The 15,868-nt window shown below is 41.0% G+C and overlaps 2 protein-coding genes across 5 annotated transcripts in view; one reads left to right on the top strand and one right to left on the bottom strand.

Annotated features, from left to right (window-relative positions):
- Positions 1–1,766: 1,766 nt before the first annotated feature.
- On the top strand, positions 1,767–4,200 carry LOC147318987 (adenosine receptor A1). The gene is made up of 2 exons (XM_086309949.1): positions 1,767–2,148; positions 2,831–4,200. The coding sequence occupies exons 1-2, from the start codon at positions 1,781–1,783 to the stop codon at positions 3,678–3,680; spliced, it is 1,218 nt and encodes a 405-aa protein (XP_086166075.1). The 5' UTR covers positions 1,767–1,780; the 3' UTR covers positions 3,681–4,200.
- A 2,067-nt stretch (positions 4,201–6,267) lies between these two features.
- The window catches only part of cadm4 (cell adhesion molecule 4), a 186,421-nt gene continuing 176,820 nt past the window's right edge, over positions 6,268–15,868 (bottom strand). For 2 of the 4 annotated variants that reach the window (XM_086311223.1, XM_086311222.1), the window contains exons 7-9: positions 15,131–15,247; positions 9,428–9,556; positions 6,268–8,229 (exon numbers count right to left, since the gene is read on the bottom strand). In XM_086311223.1, coding sequence (XP_086167349.1) covers positions 8,120–8,229; positions 9,428–9,556; positions 15,131–15,247 — 356 coding nt within the window. In that variant the 3' untranslated portion in view covers positions 6,268–8,119. Of the gene's footprint in view, positions 8,230–8,378; positions 8,458–9,427; positions 9,557–15,130; positions 15,248–15,868 lie in introns of all 4 variants that reach the window. The other 2 variants (XM_086311224.1, XM_086311225.1) reach the window with 2 other exon arrangements.

The following is a 15,868-nucleotide window of genomic DNA, read 5'->3' as shown; positions in this document are numbered from 1 at the left end:
ATCAATACACTTCTGCCTGCATATTTGTTTTCGTGTCTATAGATAGTGTAAACTGCTACATCAGAACAGCAAGCTGTTAAGAATTGCATAGTGTTTTACTCTTTATTTTAAAAAAATCTAGAGAAAACTACATATATAACATAATAAATGTATATATGTGTGTGTGTGGGGGGGGGGGGGGGGGGTACCTTATTTACATAGTTCCCTGGCTGGAAGAGAATGTGTTGCCCTTTGCACAAATCAGATGGAAAGGGCAGCCATGCTCCAACATTGACACAATTGATATGTTTGCAGAGACAAGGGAGAGATAGAAGGCAGGTTGATAAGCAGAGGTTTATGAATCAGGTTTATGCTGTCAGTGGGGGCAGACAGTTAGACTGAGAGGTGAGAGGGAGAGATAGAGATCCTTGAGCGGAATAAAAAAGCAAGCCAAGTCATAACCAACGATAGGTTAGAGCTCATCATCGCAGGGGCTTCACAACAGGTAACTGTACCTTTTTAATCTAATTCACCTCTTTGGCACCCACTGATTTCTCAACTCTGTCAAATTGACTGTTGCCATGATGAAAAGTTTGGCCCTATGTACTTTCAAAGAGCTTAATTGATTAATTAAGGCAATTCATTACGCTGGGAGTGTCCAGCTACTAATTTGAATTGAAAACTCACACAAGGTGGATTTGAACTACATTAATTACTTCAGTAAATCAATTTTGCTGAGCCCCTTCAAGTAGTAAGACAGGAGACAACTGTGTAAAGTGATTATGAAGTGTTATAAAGAGGTTATTTTAGCCAGTCATGATTATTATGGAAGTGAGGACTAACACCAAATGTTTCAGAAAGGTCAAACTAATTACATGGAATGGACAGGTGGCACATTGAGGCAGCAAATCTGCTATTTCAATATTCATTTACTCTGCTTTCTGGGAGACTATTGTTTGAAAACGCACTAAAATTAGCTGTCAATCATGTCTGAATACATTTGCTGAAAATTACTCATCAGGCACTGGCACTGCACACTTGTGTAACTGAGTGTTGCTGTCCATTTATTTACGCATAAATGTCTAGCACTGTTTGTGCTTCAAGAAGTATGTGTCTGTGAATGAAATATGGTGGGCCAGAGGGAGAAAAGAGGTGCATTAAACATTGGAACAAGGTATGAGAAAACATAGCGTGTAACTCTATGTTGCCACCCAGCTTGGTGCTTGTTGTCATGTGTTTGCATGGTGCTCACATCCTACATGGAGAAGTTCTGTCAAGTCTGGTCTGGTCTGACCTTTTCACTCTCCAGACACGTTTACAGCTCTCCAATACCTATCAAAATATCTACTCCCTTTCTGCCTGCTTCTCTGCCCCTAGCACAAACTTGCATCACATTCTAAATCCTTCTACAACTGTACTTTTCTCCCTCTGCTGAGTGTTTTTTGTATTCTGACCCACAATCCACTGCTTAACCTTACAATTTCCTCCATCCGTTGTCACTCCTTTCTCATTTATTTTCCCTCTATTCTTTGTCTTTCTCTGTGTGTTTGACCATCGCTTTTACAATTCAAGTCAAAGCGATGCTCCAGGAGCCGTCTTGGCTCCAATAACCACATGGGAACACAGGGCAGAGGTGACAGGTAGAGTAGGAGGTTTTATTTGCATAGAAAGCATCAATATGTATTTTCTTGAATTTATGTTTGCCCACATCATTATCATCAGTGTTTTGTTTTGTTTTGTTTTCAAAATTGTAAAAACACAAATTTTTGTTTCTTTGTCTTCTTAAAACTTGTCCTCAGACATGGAGTTCACGTGGCTGTATTCCCTATGCCAATGCATGTTATCTTTATCTATAATTGTGGTGAGCGTGCGGCTTTGCATGGCAGTCACCAGCAAGGGCACGATGGCTGATGTCCAAGACGGATCCCAGATTGCCAGGCCCCAGCCTGGGAGTGTTTCATGCTGTCTTCGACTGTGTCTGGGTTGCGTCGGAGCCATAGGAGGTGCAGCAGGACTCCCTCTGAACGTGTTACTCAACCTGCGAAGCTCCCAGTGTTTGTACACCTGCATAACCCTTGTGTGTTGCCCTATGATGGTCAGGCAGTTTACAATGTTCCTGTTGGTACTGCTTACCCTGGACACCCACCTATACCATCGTTTGGCAGACAGGTGAGCGTAACAGTTTGATCAGTAGAGGAAAAAGGACACAAGTTTTCAATTTCAGTTTCAAAGTTTAAGCAGACACACGCACACACACACACAACAAAAAATACACAAAAGCAGACATTTCTTATATAAGACTCATTTTCAAAGTAAAATAAAACTTCAAAAATGAAAAGAGTGGTTTAATACATTTTTGTATATGTGTGGGAAAGGGTGAATATGTGGGTGGCAAGAGTCAACCAAGATTTGTAAGCATGCTTTTAGCAAAAATGAGAGAAAGAAATCAATATAAGTGCAAAAGGGGGAAAAAAAAGTCAAGGCACACCTTTGTATGTAGTAAAACAACCTGTTTGTTCAGTGCTCATAAAGATGTTCTTATTGCGAACTGCTTGTGATGCGATGTGAGTGATGGTGAGTAAATATCAATTGGCTCCAAGGCTCTTAGATGTTTGATCGACAGTGACCCACAAATTCGGACTTGAATGGAAAATCAGAAATTCATTTTAGACTGAAAATACTTTCTTCAAAGATGTACGGCGTGCCATTTTGTATTTTTGGAGTTGGTGGTAGACAGGAGTCAGTTACAATCATCTTGGTGATGTCCTAATTTCTTATCAAGTACTATTGAGTCTCAGTATTAACTCCACGCTAATATGTTGTTGTTGTTTTTCATGTCTTTGGATGCCAGATACTCCACAGTGGTCACTCGTCAGCGAACTCTGGGTGTAGTTCTGTTGTGCTGGGTGGCCTCTGTTCTCTCCTCCTTTGCTCAGTTCATCGGCACAGATGTCCTCAACGCCAGCACGAGCAGTACGGACCCAGGCACAGTGGGTCTTGAGTTGGATGGTAACTGGACAACTTCTTCACCCCATCTTACCTCTTCCCCACCCCCTAAGTATGACGTCAAAGTCATTGGGAAGTACCTTCCATACGGAGGCTTCTTGTCAAAATTTTATGTGGAGGACATGAGCAACTTTACCTATGCTGAGATTCACAGCAGCCACTGGACACTCTGTGCTCCTGACACTATTCTCAGTCCCCAATTCTTGGTCTATGTTCACGGGATGACGGCATTTATCCTCCCCTTGCTTTGGCTCCTGGCCATTTACATTGACCTGCTATGCATGAAGCAGAGGAAGACTCCTTTTAGTCATGCAGATCCCCCAAAACATGACTCCTGCTTGGCCCGCTCCCTGGCCCTCTCCCTCTCCCTTTTAGTTCTGCTGTGCCTGCCACTCCACATTATCCACGCTCTCCTGCTTTTTACCCCGAGTACTTATGTTCCTCACTGGGTTCGTATATTTGCCTTGTTCCTCTTCCAGCTCTACAGTCTTGTGCCCCAGATCCTTTTCACTCCTCCTAGGAAACACATGGGGGGAGAACAGGCATCATTCCCTCTAACTGTTACCAACCTTCCACCTGCAGTAGCCCAGTCCAGAGGGAAATCTGTACGTATAGCACTGTGTGAGGCGATGCAGGCAGCTCCATGGTCTTCAGCCAAACACTCCCTTAAAGCCAAAGTGTGCCCAGAGGTCTAAATTCTTGGAAGATCTGGGCTATTGTTCACAGCAGATAGAGCAACATTCCCTCCATGTTTCGTGTGCGTAAAAAATAGTTAGTATTGGAAACAAATGACCTGTGGACTGAAGAAATGTGGCATATTTCTGTTTGTTGCTGGCTTTTAAGCAATCTGCAACCTTGTATACACACATAATGCATAACTAGCAAATGATCAGGCCAGTTAATTATCAGGTCCCACACCAAATGTCAGTGAGAAAATTAAGTCTCTAGGTGATAACTACTATCCTGATCACAGATGTCTGTTTTCTTTGACTGCTCTTCCTATGGGTCTTATTCTAAGCCTGCTTTAAATCTCTACTAAGCCAACCACCAGTAATGTAGATATATGAGTGACAGCATTTAATTAAACCTTCAGTAGTGGTCTAGAGAGAAGGTGGGATTGTAAGGAAAACATAATTAACCTGGTTATGACACAATTTTCATGGCTGCTTTGATTAAACTTGTAAATACAATACGATTCTCTCTTGTAATAAAAAGGTCCTTATTCACACTAATTGGATTGTTCATCTTGAAGCATGTTAGTATTAAGAAATCAGTGATGGAGAAAACAGTAGCAATCCATCTCCCTCTGCATAGGACATATGTATGACAGTGAACATGCCATTTACATTAGGGTGACCAACTGTCCTCTTTTTTGCACTTGTTGACTTGTAAAAACCTATATGACATTTTTTATTTCACCATTCATTATTGAAGTTCTTCTTGGCTGGGCCAAGTGTTCTCTTTTTTGGAAATCAAAATATGGTCACCCTAATTTACATTTCCCCCCTGTTTCTCATGATCATAGACCTGCTCTGTCTCTCCAGCTTTCTATAGACCTTGTGCCTATTTTTTATTCATTTTCTCACTTTTCAAATCCTTCAGCACTTTCAGTTTTATCTTAATGTATTCAGAAAATACACAGACTGGTATGCTTCATGTCATTGCAAAAAAAAAAAAAAAAAACCTTTCCCTGGAACACATTATTGACAAAGAAATGTAGTAAAGTCTGGGGTAAAAAAATATCACTCAGTGAAGAATTAAATTTCTCCAGCTTCCCTGGCACAGGTGCATATTCAATTGTTTTGCCTGCTTGGAAGCTCCCTACTTCCTGATTATACGCAGCTTGGAAACTTCAGTAACCTGCGCTTCAAGCTACTCTGTCACCTCTTTGCCATGCTAGGGTCGCTGGTGAAACCAAAGAGAAAGGACTGATACAATCATGCATGTTGGCAGTAAAATAAAATTACTTTTTTTCCTTTTGAACTGAAGTCAAATATTAGCTGCAAATTGTAAAAATGAAATATGACTCTCACAAATGGGAAATTCTCTGATGTGAACCCGTTCCAGGGGATTAATTTGTGAAACCAACGTCAGAGAAAAGCTATATGAGTTATTCATACTTTTTCCTGTCATATTATTAGCCATATTTTGGTACATTCACTGCGTGCCATAAATAGAAGTGGATTAAGAACTGATGGCTTGTTACTTTCCACTTTTTCGATTTTTATGTTTTTCGATTTGATAATCACCCTCCACGATCACAGTGGTGGTCGTATTGCTTTCAGAAATACCATATGAATTGTGTTATAAGTATGTCCAGCCTAGTTTCCCAGAAAGCCTACCCAGCCAACAGTCAATGCTGTGAATTTCCGTGTGATTATGAGGACTCTATAGGGGAACACAAACACAACTGTGAACTAAAAAGTTTACTTTTTGTAGAGTTTTATTTTTTCTTTCTCCCCTCTGTGAGGACGAGCAGAAATATCAGCATCAAACAACCAACAAAGACAACCAGACTGAGTGCTGTGTATCCCACAGGAAAACAAACAGATGAAACCTTTGTTTGAAGGACACACACTTCTGTTTTTTAAGACATAAAAAAGGGGCAATATTCTCAGTTTTATTACTCATCGACCACAGTGAGTTTGATAGCAAGCGCTTCCAGTGGTACTGTTGCGTCATCATAAACTCAAGATATGTCTAGTTTCGACTGAATTGTTTGCTGGCCAGAGTGTCAACTCATGCTGGTAGCGCCTGGCAAGTCCATTACTTTGATTGCCGTTTGACAATCTGTCTTTATGACAGGCGACCAAGGAGCTTTGCCATCGATAGAAGAAAACACATCGATCTATCACCCTGCGACCTCCAGCAGCTTTCAAATCTAGCCCTGCACACAGATGGACATGTTGAGTGCTTCCCGACAGAATCGGGTATTGATTGCGTGAAAGTTAATGGCAGAGTCATATTTTTCTGCGTGCGTCTGAATCAACCCTCCTGTCACCTTTTCTTGCCTGCTATCTGCTCTCATGATTCATTAGCACTGCCACACAAGCATCTGTTTTGTTTATTCTGAAAGAGCTGCCAGTTTTAACCAGCTCCGCTGCCTTCATCTTTATCTTCCCACCTATAACGCCACTATTCCCCATTGATCTAATCATATGCTACATCTCCTGTTCTGCATTCACAGGATTTCAAAATCAGTACCAGCTAATTATGCAGTAAACACCCTTCGCCCCCAGCCTCTCCCAAAAAGAAAAAAAAAAAACAGTCTGATACCCGAAGTTATTTTTGGATTCTTTTTTTATTTTGTCGTGCTTTGTATCTTTCCCCTATAAAGAAATAGTTAGCTATATATCAACAATGACACATGGACGGTAAAATCAACAAGAGTGAAAGACAGGAGAAGAGACAACTAGGCACAGGAGACAAAGAGAGAGAAAGACTGGGAAAGAGAGGAAAGATAAGAGGAAAAGAGTGAAAAATGACAGCAATTTCTCTACAGTAGAACCAAAACAAACCATGGGAAGTGTACATTTCTTTAACATTTACAAGTATAATAATAACAACGGCAATAATAATAACAGTAACAACAATCATAATTGTTCAAATAATAATAATAATTAATAGAAAATCAATAAGACCTCTGGTTTCTCATAAAGACAAATGTTTTTTTTTTATTCTTTTCTTCATTTTCTTTAAAGATCACTGGACAGTAGTTTGTTCGGCTTTGCACCTCTATAGGCTAGTATTCTGTGTTAGTATAGTTGCTCATAATGCGTTTCAGTAGTAAACTGTTTTCTTATTTCTTAAAAGTTTAATTTAATTTATGTCGAAGTTCTTTTTTATACAAACAAGGAATTCAGAGATATGTATACTGTCAACGTGTTTTACTGTACGTATGAATGTGTGCATGTATCTGCATATGTGTTTGAGCATTCAGGGAAAAAAGCCTTCTATTTTACTCTCTCGTTCAGTCCTTTCACTCTGATTCTTCTTGGCCCTCTTATTAAGAGTTTTAAACCTTTTTATCCTCTTAATGACATTCTAAAATAATTATACTTTTCTTTAATGCCTTAGCAAGTCATATTCCTTTCTTCTTTCTCAGGAACGCAGCCCAATACTAATCCTTTCATTATTAGGAGCCAACAAAGAAGAAGTGATAGAGGGAGAGACATACAGAGACAACGAGAGATATACGAGTAAGGGGAGAGGATTGTAACAGGTGAACGCAAAGCAAATTAAAAGAGGACCACATTTCCTCCACTGTCGCAGTGAGAGGGGAAAAATAACACTAAAAGATGCTTCTTTTTTTTTTTCTTTTTACAAATTGGCAGGCCACCCAACAAGGATAGCAAAACAGGACAGTTAGTTTGTTCATAAAGTATGGATACTTCCTGGGACTCAGTTTAGTTTTGTTAGGGAATTATATATTAGCTAAGCTGTGTAGCCAAGATGGTTTGGCAATTAAAAAAAAAAAAATCCATTTTCAAGCATCAAGCACTCAGAAGCTCCTGGTCAACTCTCTCTCTCTCCCCTTTGTCCTCTCTCCCTTCTCACACAGTGCTCCCACTGTCTCCGTCAGTTAAAAAATTGAGCTTTGTGAAATGGATTCTTCTATTCTCCAGGCGGGGAATTATAGCAGTCATCTGCCTCTAATTCCCTTTCCACTTTGGCGGCTGCACAGGCAGAGTGCCGGTTTTCTTTGTGCTCCCCGTTTCCCTCTCAATCAAAATAATTATGGCATCATTTCGCTTTTGTCTACATTCACCTAACTCTGTGGCCTCACCCTCTCTCCCTTTCTCACTCCCTATATTTTCCCCAGTTTCTCCAGCTTACAGTATATGGCACAGTCGTTAATGGCTGGTGGGTCTAGAGGCTCTCTTTTCTCAGTCTGTCTCCTAGTTTATGTCTGTTTACAGGATGTATATGGAGTGGACTGGAACAGGATGGATTGGCTGTGTGCGGTATCTGTATACAGTCGTTTTCAGAAGGCTGCCTCTTATGGCGCATTGTATTTTGTGTTTGTGTGTGTGTGCGTGCGTGTGTGTGTATACTGTATATAAGGTGGGACACAAGGACAGGAAGGGGGAAAGGGTATGAGGTCAGAAGAAAAGGGAATAGGGAAGGAGAAGGGCTACAGTAGGTACTCCTTCTTGCCCTGGCTGGCGTCGTTCCCATTGAGGAAGGCCTCTTGCACTTCACCATGTTCATCCAACCCACTGGCCTCATGGGTAAGATAGGAACCTGAGTGAACAGAAAGAGAGCAGGGGACAGAGAGAGAGAGGACAAGAGGGAGATTGTAGGGGGAAGGTTAGGCGGCAAAGCGTCATGATCATTGTAGTGCCATGCAGCAAAATCAAACCAGTCAGTGCTAATATTACTCCGTAGCATACCTTTGACTGATTAATTCATTAGTTAACTGATTGTTAGGTCAATACCAGGCAAGAATTGGCTCTCGTGTACGGTATGAGCCTACCAGCAGAAATCAGAGTTGGCGAATGGATGCGTGAATAGAAGAGTCACAAGGAGAGGAGGTAATAGAGGGAGGATAATAGAAGATAATAGAGAATAAAAGACAGGGAGGGAAGAGAGATTGGCAGAAAAGGGTGGAGGGAAAGTTAGGTGCAAGAGAACAATGGCACGTTTGCGTCACTCAGAAAACCCATTAAACTCATTTTACCACCCTCAGGTCTGTATGATTAATGAATCTGTGTAGTACAACTTGTAGAGAGCAAGAACCACTCAAGTCATCTTCATGCTGGAGTGTCCCTTCACTCCACGGGTGACTGACATCCTTATTCGTTGCACCACAGAGGTTGACTGGCATGTTGACAGTCACAAGGGACCAAGACAAAGCCCTAATACCCTGTCTCAACACTGATTGGTTGTAATGGTCCTGTCTTCATGCTGATTGGCGGTCAAGCCATACTGACTGTTGACTGACGGTGTGTCTAGCCATAGGGTAAGTTACCCTGGTCGCAGCCTGCTGCACTATTCCTAGATCATTTCTTGGCAGCTTTAGTGCATAGTACGTGGCTGCCAACAGAGGGCACTTAAAAAGATAGGGAACGCGGCGACTCTGCTTTAATAGATGAGCCTTGATACACTAACATGTAGTCATAAAACACTGGGGACCACACCTACATTTCCCACCCAACCTTTTCTCTTCCAAGGTTGTTTATCACAGACAGTGCCTGGCTGGAGAGGAGCATCCTGTCCTGCATGCTTTCTGCTGACAATTTTACACAGAGTTTCACAGACTCTGAGTGTAACTAGAATCCAATAATATTTTCACAGCGCGTTAAGTCAGAAAGTTGAGAAATGAGAAAACATGCCTGTGGAAATTTGATAAAATACCCCGATTCCCAAAAATGTGAGGTATGCTTGTGAGAGTAACTTTTGTGTCACCTGATATGTGAATTTGAGTGTGTCTGTGGATTACCTTTCTGTCGGACAGAGCACCAGATGGTGACAATGAGGACACAGATGACAGTGAAAACCAGCAGCGCCAGAACACCACCTATCACTGCATAGGGTACTGCACTGTGAGTCTCCACCACTGCACCAGGATCTGAGGAAGAGCAAGAAAGACAAATAGTGTGTGTGGGTAGACTGCATAAAGGGAAATGTTGAGAAAAAGGAAAAGAAAAGTGCTGGCAAAGAAACTGAGGGGAAAAAAAGAGAGAAATGGATCAAAAATGAAAGCAGGCGAGATAAAAGAGAAAGAAAGGCAGCACATTCCATCAGCTTGGAAGAGGGAGCAAGACACGAGAAAAGCGAAGTCGATATCTTCAGCCGAACTTGCATTATCACCTTTCATAACCCCCCCACTCACTCCACAGAATGCCAGACAGTCAAAATGAGTGAGAAAAGGGTGAAGAAATGAGGAGACTGAATAAAGGAATAAGTAGCCTATGTCAGCCACTGCAAAACCACTCCATTCAGGAACCTGTCAAGAGTACAATGCATTTTGAATGAGGGAAACTGTGTTTACACCTCAAGCAGTGCAGTCGTCAGAAATGAAAGCAAACATTTCACCGCAAAATGAGTTAAGTGAGCTCAAAACCTGGAAAAAGACAAATTATGTGAAAATTTGCAGTATAAAGTTGCAGTTGTGGTAAGAAATAATGACGGCTAAAATGAGAAATGATGAAAGAAGTGCATGTTAGTATTGAAAAGATTTGTCATTTGATATCTGATCGGTCAATCAATCAAACAGTCAAATGACAATAGAAGAATTTGTTAAGTCACACACACTCTCTCTCTCTCTCACACACACACACACGATTAGTGCTCTGAGATGTCATGCTCCCCTTTAAGCATCCATCCATTCCATCCATTCGCTTCCGCTTATCCTTTTCAGGGTCGCGGGGGGCACTGGAGCCTATCCCAGCTGTCATAGGGCGAGAGGCGGGGTACACCCTGGACAGGTCGCCAGTCTGTCGCAAGGCTAACACACAGGGACAAACAACCATTCGCACTCACATTCATTTGCACATTCACACCTAGTGACAATTTGGGTTATCCAATTAACCTATCCCCACAAGCTGCATGTCTTTGGACGGTGGGAGGAAGCCGGAGTACCCGGAGGGAACCCACGCAGACACGGGGAGAACATGCAAACTCCACACAGAAAGACCCCGGCCTGATCTTGGAATTGAACTCAGGACCTTCTTGCTGTGCGGCAACAGTGCTAACCACTGTGCCACCGTGCTGCCCTTTAAGCAGTTTGTCAAAATTAAGATTACTCAAAAGTCAAAAGCTTTATTGTTAGTTGCACCTGTTGCAGATCATTTAGCTAAACCCAAAGGAAATGATTGTGTTTATGTGTGTCTTTATACAATTTCAGTAGTACATCCTGGCAAAACAACAACAAAAAAAGACACTCAGGTATTTACATGCACAGATGCAGAGATAGAGAGAATTAAGATAATTGGAATCAGCCTTGTTTCTCCTGAATTTACAGGACAGCTCTAATTATCCACCAGAGAGCTAACTTTAAATGTGTGCTTCTTGCAAGGATGTGAATTGTTCTTCACTGGATGGAGAAAAGGCCCCCTGACTCCCACATTGGCACAAAGAAACATTTTTTAGTTTTGAGCACTAATGAACCTATGTGCTGTTGCATTTTTACAGAACATAATAAAGCAAAATAAGCTAGGAGTGTGTTTTGTATTGTTGATTGTCATTTATGCTTAGAAATATTTAACCATATATGCTTAGAGGTGTATAATCAATTGTGTAGTGATAGGATGTGTGATCTTTAGCAGGCTGCAAAGGCTTGGTGTGCATTGGAATGCACACCTACATCCTGGGAGCATGGGAAGAGGTCGTACCTTGTTTTATTGTTTTATGGTAGGATAAACGTGGCTATATCTGTTTTAGGCTAAGTGCCTTTTGTTTAGATGAACTGTTGGACTTCCAGACCAGCAGGTTTAGGGAAGTCATTAATGGGGTCACACTCTGACCCCCCCCCCCCCCCACACACACACACACACACAGGCAAGGTACTTTTTGTTTGTATGTAGATGTCATATGTTAAGGAACCTATGCATATTCATGTCAAAGTTAATAACCACTTACTCTTTCATTTTTCCATTTTTAGTACATACATTAATACACCCAACACTTTGTTAGGTACACCTTGCTAGTACTTGGTTGAATTGGTTTTCTTTAAGAACTGTCTTTAATTCTTATGGCATAGATTCAACTGGGTGCTAAAAACGTTCCATAGATATTTTGGGTTATGATCTATTGGATTAAGATCCCGTGACTGGGCAGGCCGTTTGAGTACAGTGGACTTAGGGAGATGATTTGAGCTTTGTGACATGGTATGGTGTACTGCTGGATGCATCAGAAACATCAGAAGATGGTGACACAGTGGTCATAAAGGGATGGAGTTGGTCAGCAACAATACTCAGATAGGCTTTGGTGTTTAAACATGTTCATTTGGTACTACTGGGCCCAAGTTGTTTTAAAGAAATATTCCACACTCCATTAAACCACTACACCAGGAGACTGAGCCACTGATACGAGACAGGTTGGATCCATGCTTACACCACATTCTGTCGCAGCAGAAATCAAGACTCATCAGACATGCCAAATTGTAGCTGGTAGGAATTACACCCAGTGGGAACCACTTCTTCTGCTTTAGCCCATCTGCTTCAAGGTTGTATGTGTTGTGCATTCAGAGACGCTCTTCTGCACACCTTCGTTGTAACAGGTAGTTATTTGGGTTACTATTGAGTTCCTGTCCTCTTGATGCACTCTGGCCATTCTCCTTTGACCTCTGGCACCAATAAGGCATTTTCTCAGAAAGATATTTTCTCTTTTTTGGATGATTCTCTGTGAACCCTAGAGATGATTGTGTGTGAAAATCCCAGTCGGTGGTTTCTGAAATACTCAGACCAGCCTATTTGGCACCACCAACCATGATCAAAGTCACTCAAATCACCTTTCTTCTCCATTTTCATGCTCTCTTTCATTCAGCAGGTTGTCTAGATCATGTCTAGAATGCCTAAATTAATTGTGCTACTGCTGTGTGATTGTCTGATTAGATGCTAAAACAAGGAGTTGGACAGGTGTACCTAACAAAATCACCAGTGAATGTATGGATTTATGTCTATGATGAATATCCTCTCATGGGTATACTCTATTTAGTGGTATAAGACTTTTTTAGTTCATAAATATGTACTTGTGTCATATTACCACAACATACCATTACACCATCCACTGGACTCCAAATGCAACTTCTTTTAATCCTGCTGATGCTTTTAGTGGCATATTGCAAATGAATCACAGAAATAGTTTTTGTCTGCTCTTTGACATGGTATTACTAGCATGTATAAAATATAACTCATAAGTGTTGCAGATGAAGCCCATGCATCTCTGTCTTGCTTTGTCTGTGTTGTCTCGTTCTTTGTTGTTGTGAAAAAATTAATAAAACATATGTCTTTGAGTCTGGACTTGTGTCTGAGTTGCGGGCGATAACAAAAGCCTTTTGATGGTCAGTGTAAGAGCTGGTAAAGCCAACAGAATGCAAGGACACAGAGTTATTGATGCAGATCTTGAACCTTGATAGAGCGGAATTAAAACATGAATCATTAATACAGTGCTAACAGATAGATATCAGCAGAAGAAGAGAGACTTGTGGGAGAGGTGAAAGAAAAGAAGAGAAAGGAGAAAACTGAGGATCAATGACTTAAAAAAAAATCCTTTCTCTACATGCATCTCTTGGACAAATGTCTTACTGAGCAACTTGCATCACTTTTCTGGTTTTGTGGATGACAAAAGACTTGCATCTATATTTATTACTTAAATGAATATTAGTTATTTGAGGACACACAGTGAGAATAAGGAATATTTCTTAGGAGCCAAAGAAAAGCAAAACAAAAGAAAAAACAGGTATACTCAAGAGATCTGTCTTTATCTCCAAAAATATGTTGTTAATCCTCAGTGGCCCAAAGCACCACAGGAAATGACTGACTAAAAAAAATAGTTGTTTCCCTAAGGAGTCCTTATGATACACCACATTGAATAAACATCCACAAAACTGTCCAAATAGAAACTTTCTTAAGACCCTTTATGACATCTCCACACATGCCCAGCAGGTGAACAACCTCTACCTGTCACGGATAGTGACAGAGGCAACAGCAGAACAAGAAGAATGCTCCTGTTCTCTTTGCTTCATCTTTCCTTTTAAAAAAAACAGAGAGCAGACAGAGAGGAGCTGAAGGTGTGGAAAGCAGGACGAAAACAGTGAGCATGTGCTTTTGTGAGTGAATGAGATAATTAGATTCTGTAGACGAAAAAAGATACGGCGTACTGAATGAGAGTGTGCAGTTATAAATATGCACACAGCAACCATGCTTATAGCTGCAGCGTAACACTCATCTGAGCAAATATGATTACAAACACCTGGATCCCTGATCTTTTCTACTTTCATGCTCTCCTTCTCTCTTTTGATGTACATTTGTGAGTCTGTGTGTGTATAAGCAGATAAAGGTTTGTGTAGCACCTTCTGATCCTGCCATAGGCTAACATTAGTCAGCTTAAAACTAGGTGTGTTGCTAACTGTTAATGCAGATTCATTAACGGTAAAAAAAACAGCACCATGGAATCCTGCTTAGGCCACACACACACACACACACACACACACACACACACACACACACACACACACACACACGTGTAAAAATGCTGACTGGGCAATGAGCGCGTGTCGGGGGGAGCATCAAAGAGCTAGTGATGAGAGAAGAGAGAATAGATGGTTGCGCATGGTGCATACCCAAGCGTCTGCAGGCGGGTCGCTCATGTGGATGCAGGGCAAAGGAAGGTTGCAGCAGTACAGTGTGTGCGACTGCATGTGTGAGTGGAGGGAGGTGGAGTATAGGTAGGGCGGTGGAGGACACCATTGGAGAGAAGGAAATGACAGGGCGAGAGATGCAGCGACTATGACCTGCAAGAGCTGGGTCACAAGAACGACTAGGGAGAAACCCAAGAGAGATTAGGCACTCTGTCTTCTATCTACATTTGTGAATACATTTTATATATATTTATAATGTGTGTGTGTGTGTGTGTGTATATATATATATATATATATATATATATATATTTTTTTTTTTTTTTTTTTTTGGCAGTTTAGCTTAAATTATGGGACAAAAAGAATGGTAACCCGTAACTGTGAAAAGTCTTCAGTGTAATCCATGTAGCACTGCATCACAGTGCTATGGGAAATGTGGAGGGACAATGAATAGGGCTGAAATCCTGCAATTAAATGACAATCCACTTGAACACCTTAGTAATGGCCACAATGAAAGAGATAGAATGTATAGAAAGCATGAGGCTTTCAGTGGCAACAACAAGTACTGCTACTTTGATGTGGACAACTGCTCAAAGGGATTATAGTCTACTAATTATACTGTTCTTTGGCTCCATGTTTAAAAATACAAAAAATTTTCTGTAGTAAATCCATAATAAATTTTAAAAGGTAAGCTAGAAAAAAAACCCCTAAACTTAAGTATAGTCATTTTGGAGAAAAGAATTAGGCTAACCCAGATGTGATCTCTTCCTTGCAGGTCATAGTTATCTGTTTTCCCATTGGGGTGCAGCAAAGCCAGAAAAGAAAGATATGCATGTGTGTTACCTTCTGGATCCAGGGCCAAGGTGGGTGGTAGGAGGGTTGGGGTGGTAGAATGGGAGGTGATTGGTGGGGTGGTAGGAGTAGGAGTGGAAGGGACCATGGTAGTGACAGACACATTATCTACAGGCAGACAGGGAATGGGATAAACACAGACATACAAATACAACACAGAGGGACATTTTAAAAGGTGTTTTGTAGTAAAGTTAGTACTGGATGTAAAACATGACACATGCTTCTTTCGTTTCTGTGGCTGCAGTTGTTTCAAACACTAAAATATCAACATTAGTAATCATTTTCCCCCAAAATGTATGCAGATTTCAAGAAGAAATATATTCTGACCCATGAAAAGTGATAAACAAACACATTACCAATGTTCTTTGGCAGGTTATATACCAGCTAAGGAGGTTAAAGATGCTCACGATGTGAAAAACATGCTTTAAAGTGGCAGCTGATGAGAATTACACCTGGCAGACTGGCATTCATCTGTGAAGCAATTGGAATATATAGGAACACATTCTCTATCACTGACACATTTTCTATGGTACAATGGCAGGAGAGACAGAGACATTGTCTGTGACAGATGCATTCCCAATAGAACAGTGCCATGCAGGGACTGTCTCATTCAATGCTGAACAATAGCTTGGATCTTGACACATTCTCCAAATCAATGGCTAAGACACAATGGTAGGTAGAGAGGTAGAAAAAGACAAGTTCAGTGCTGTTAAAGATAAAAATAATGGC

This window comes from Aulonocara sp. 'chitande type north' Nkhata Bay, linkage group LG11, assembly GCF_057382095.1.
Source record: "Aulonocara sp. 'chitande type north' Nkhata Bay isolate Kocher_YH1m ecotype deep benthic linkage group LG11, A_spYH_male_GT1.1, whole genome shotgun sequence".
Classification (NCBI taxonomy): Eukaryota; Metazoa; Chordata; class Actinopteri; order Cichliformes; family Cichlidae; genus Aulonocara; species Aulonocara sp. 'chitande type north' Nkhata Bay.
This window is presented reverse-complemented; position numbering and strand designations above follow the sequence as displayed.

Coding starts and splice junctions, on each gene's coding strand:
- LOC147318987 (XM_086309949.1), top strand. CDS start 1,781: ATGGAGTTCACGTGGCTGTATTCCCTATGCCAATGCATGTTATCTTTA. Junction 2,149..2,830: donor TACCATCGTTTGGCAGACAG/GTGAGCGTAACA, acceptor TTTGGATGCCAG/ATACTCCACAGTGGTCACTC.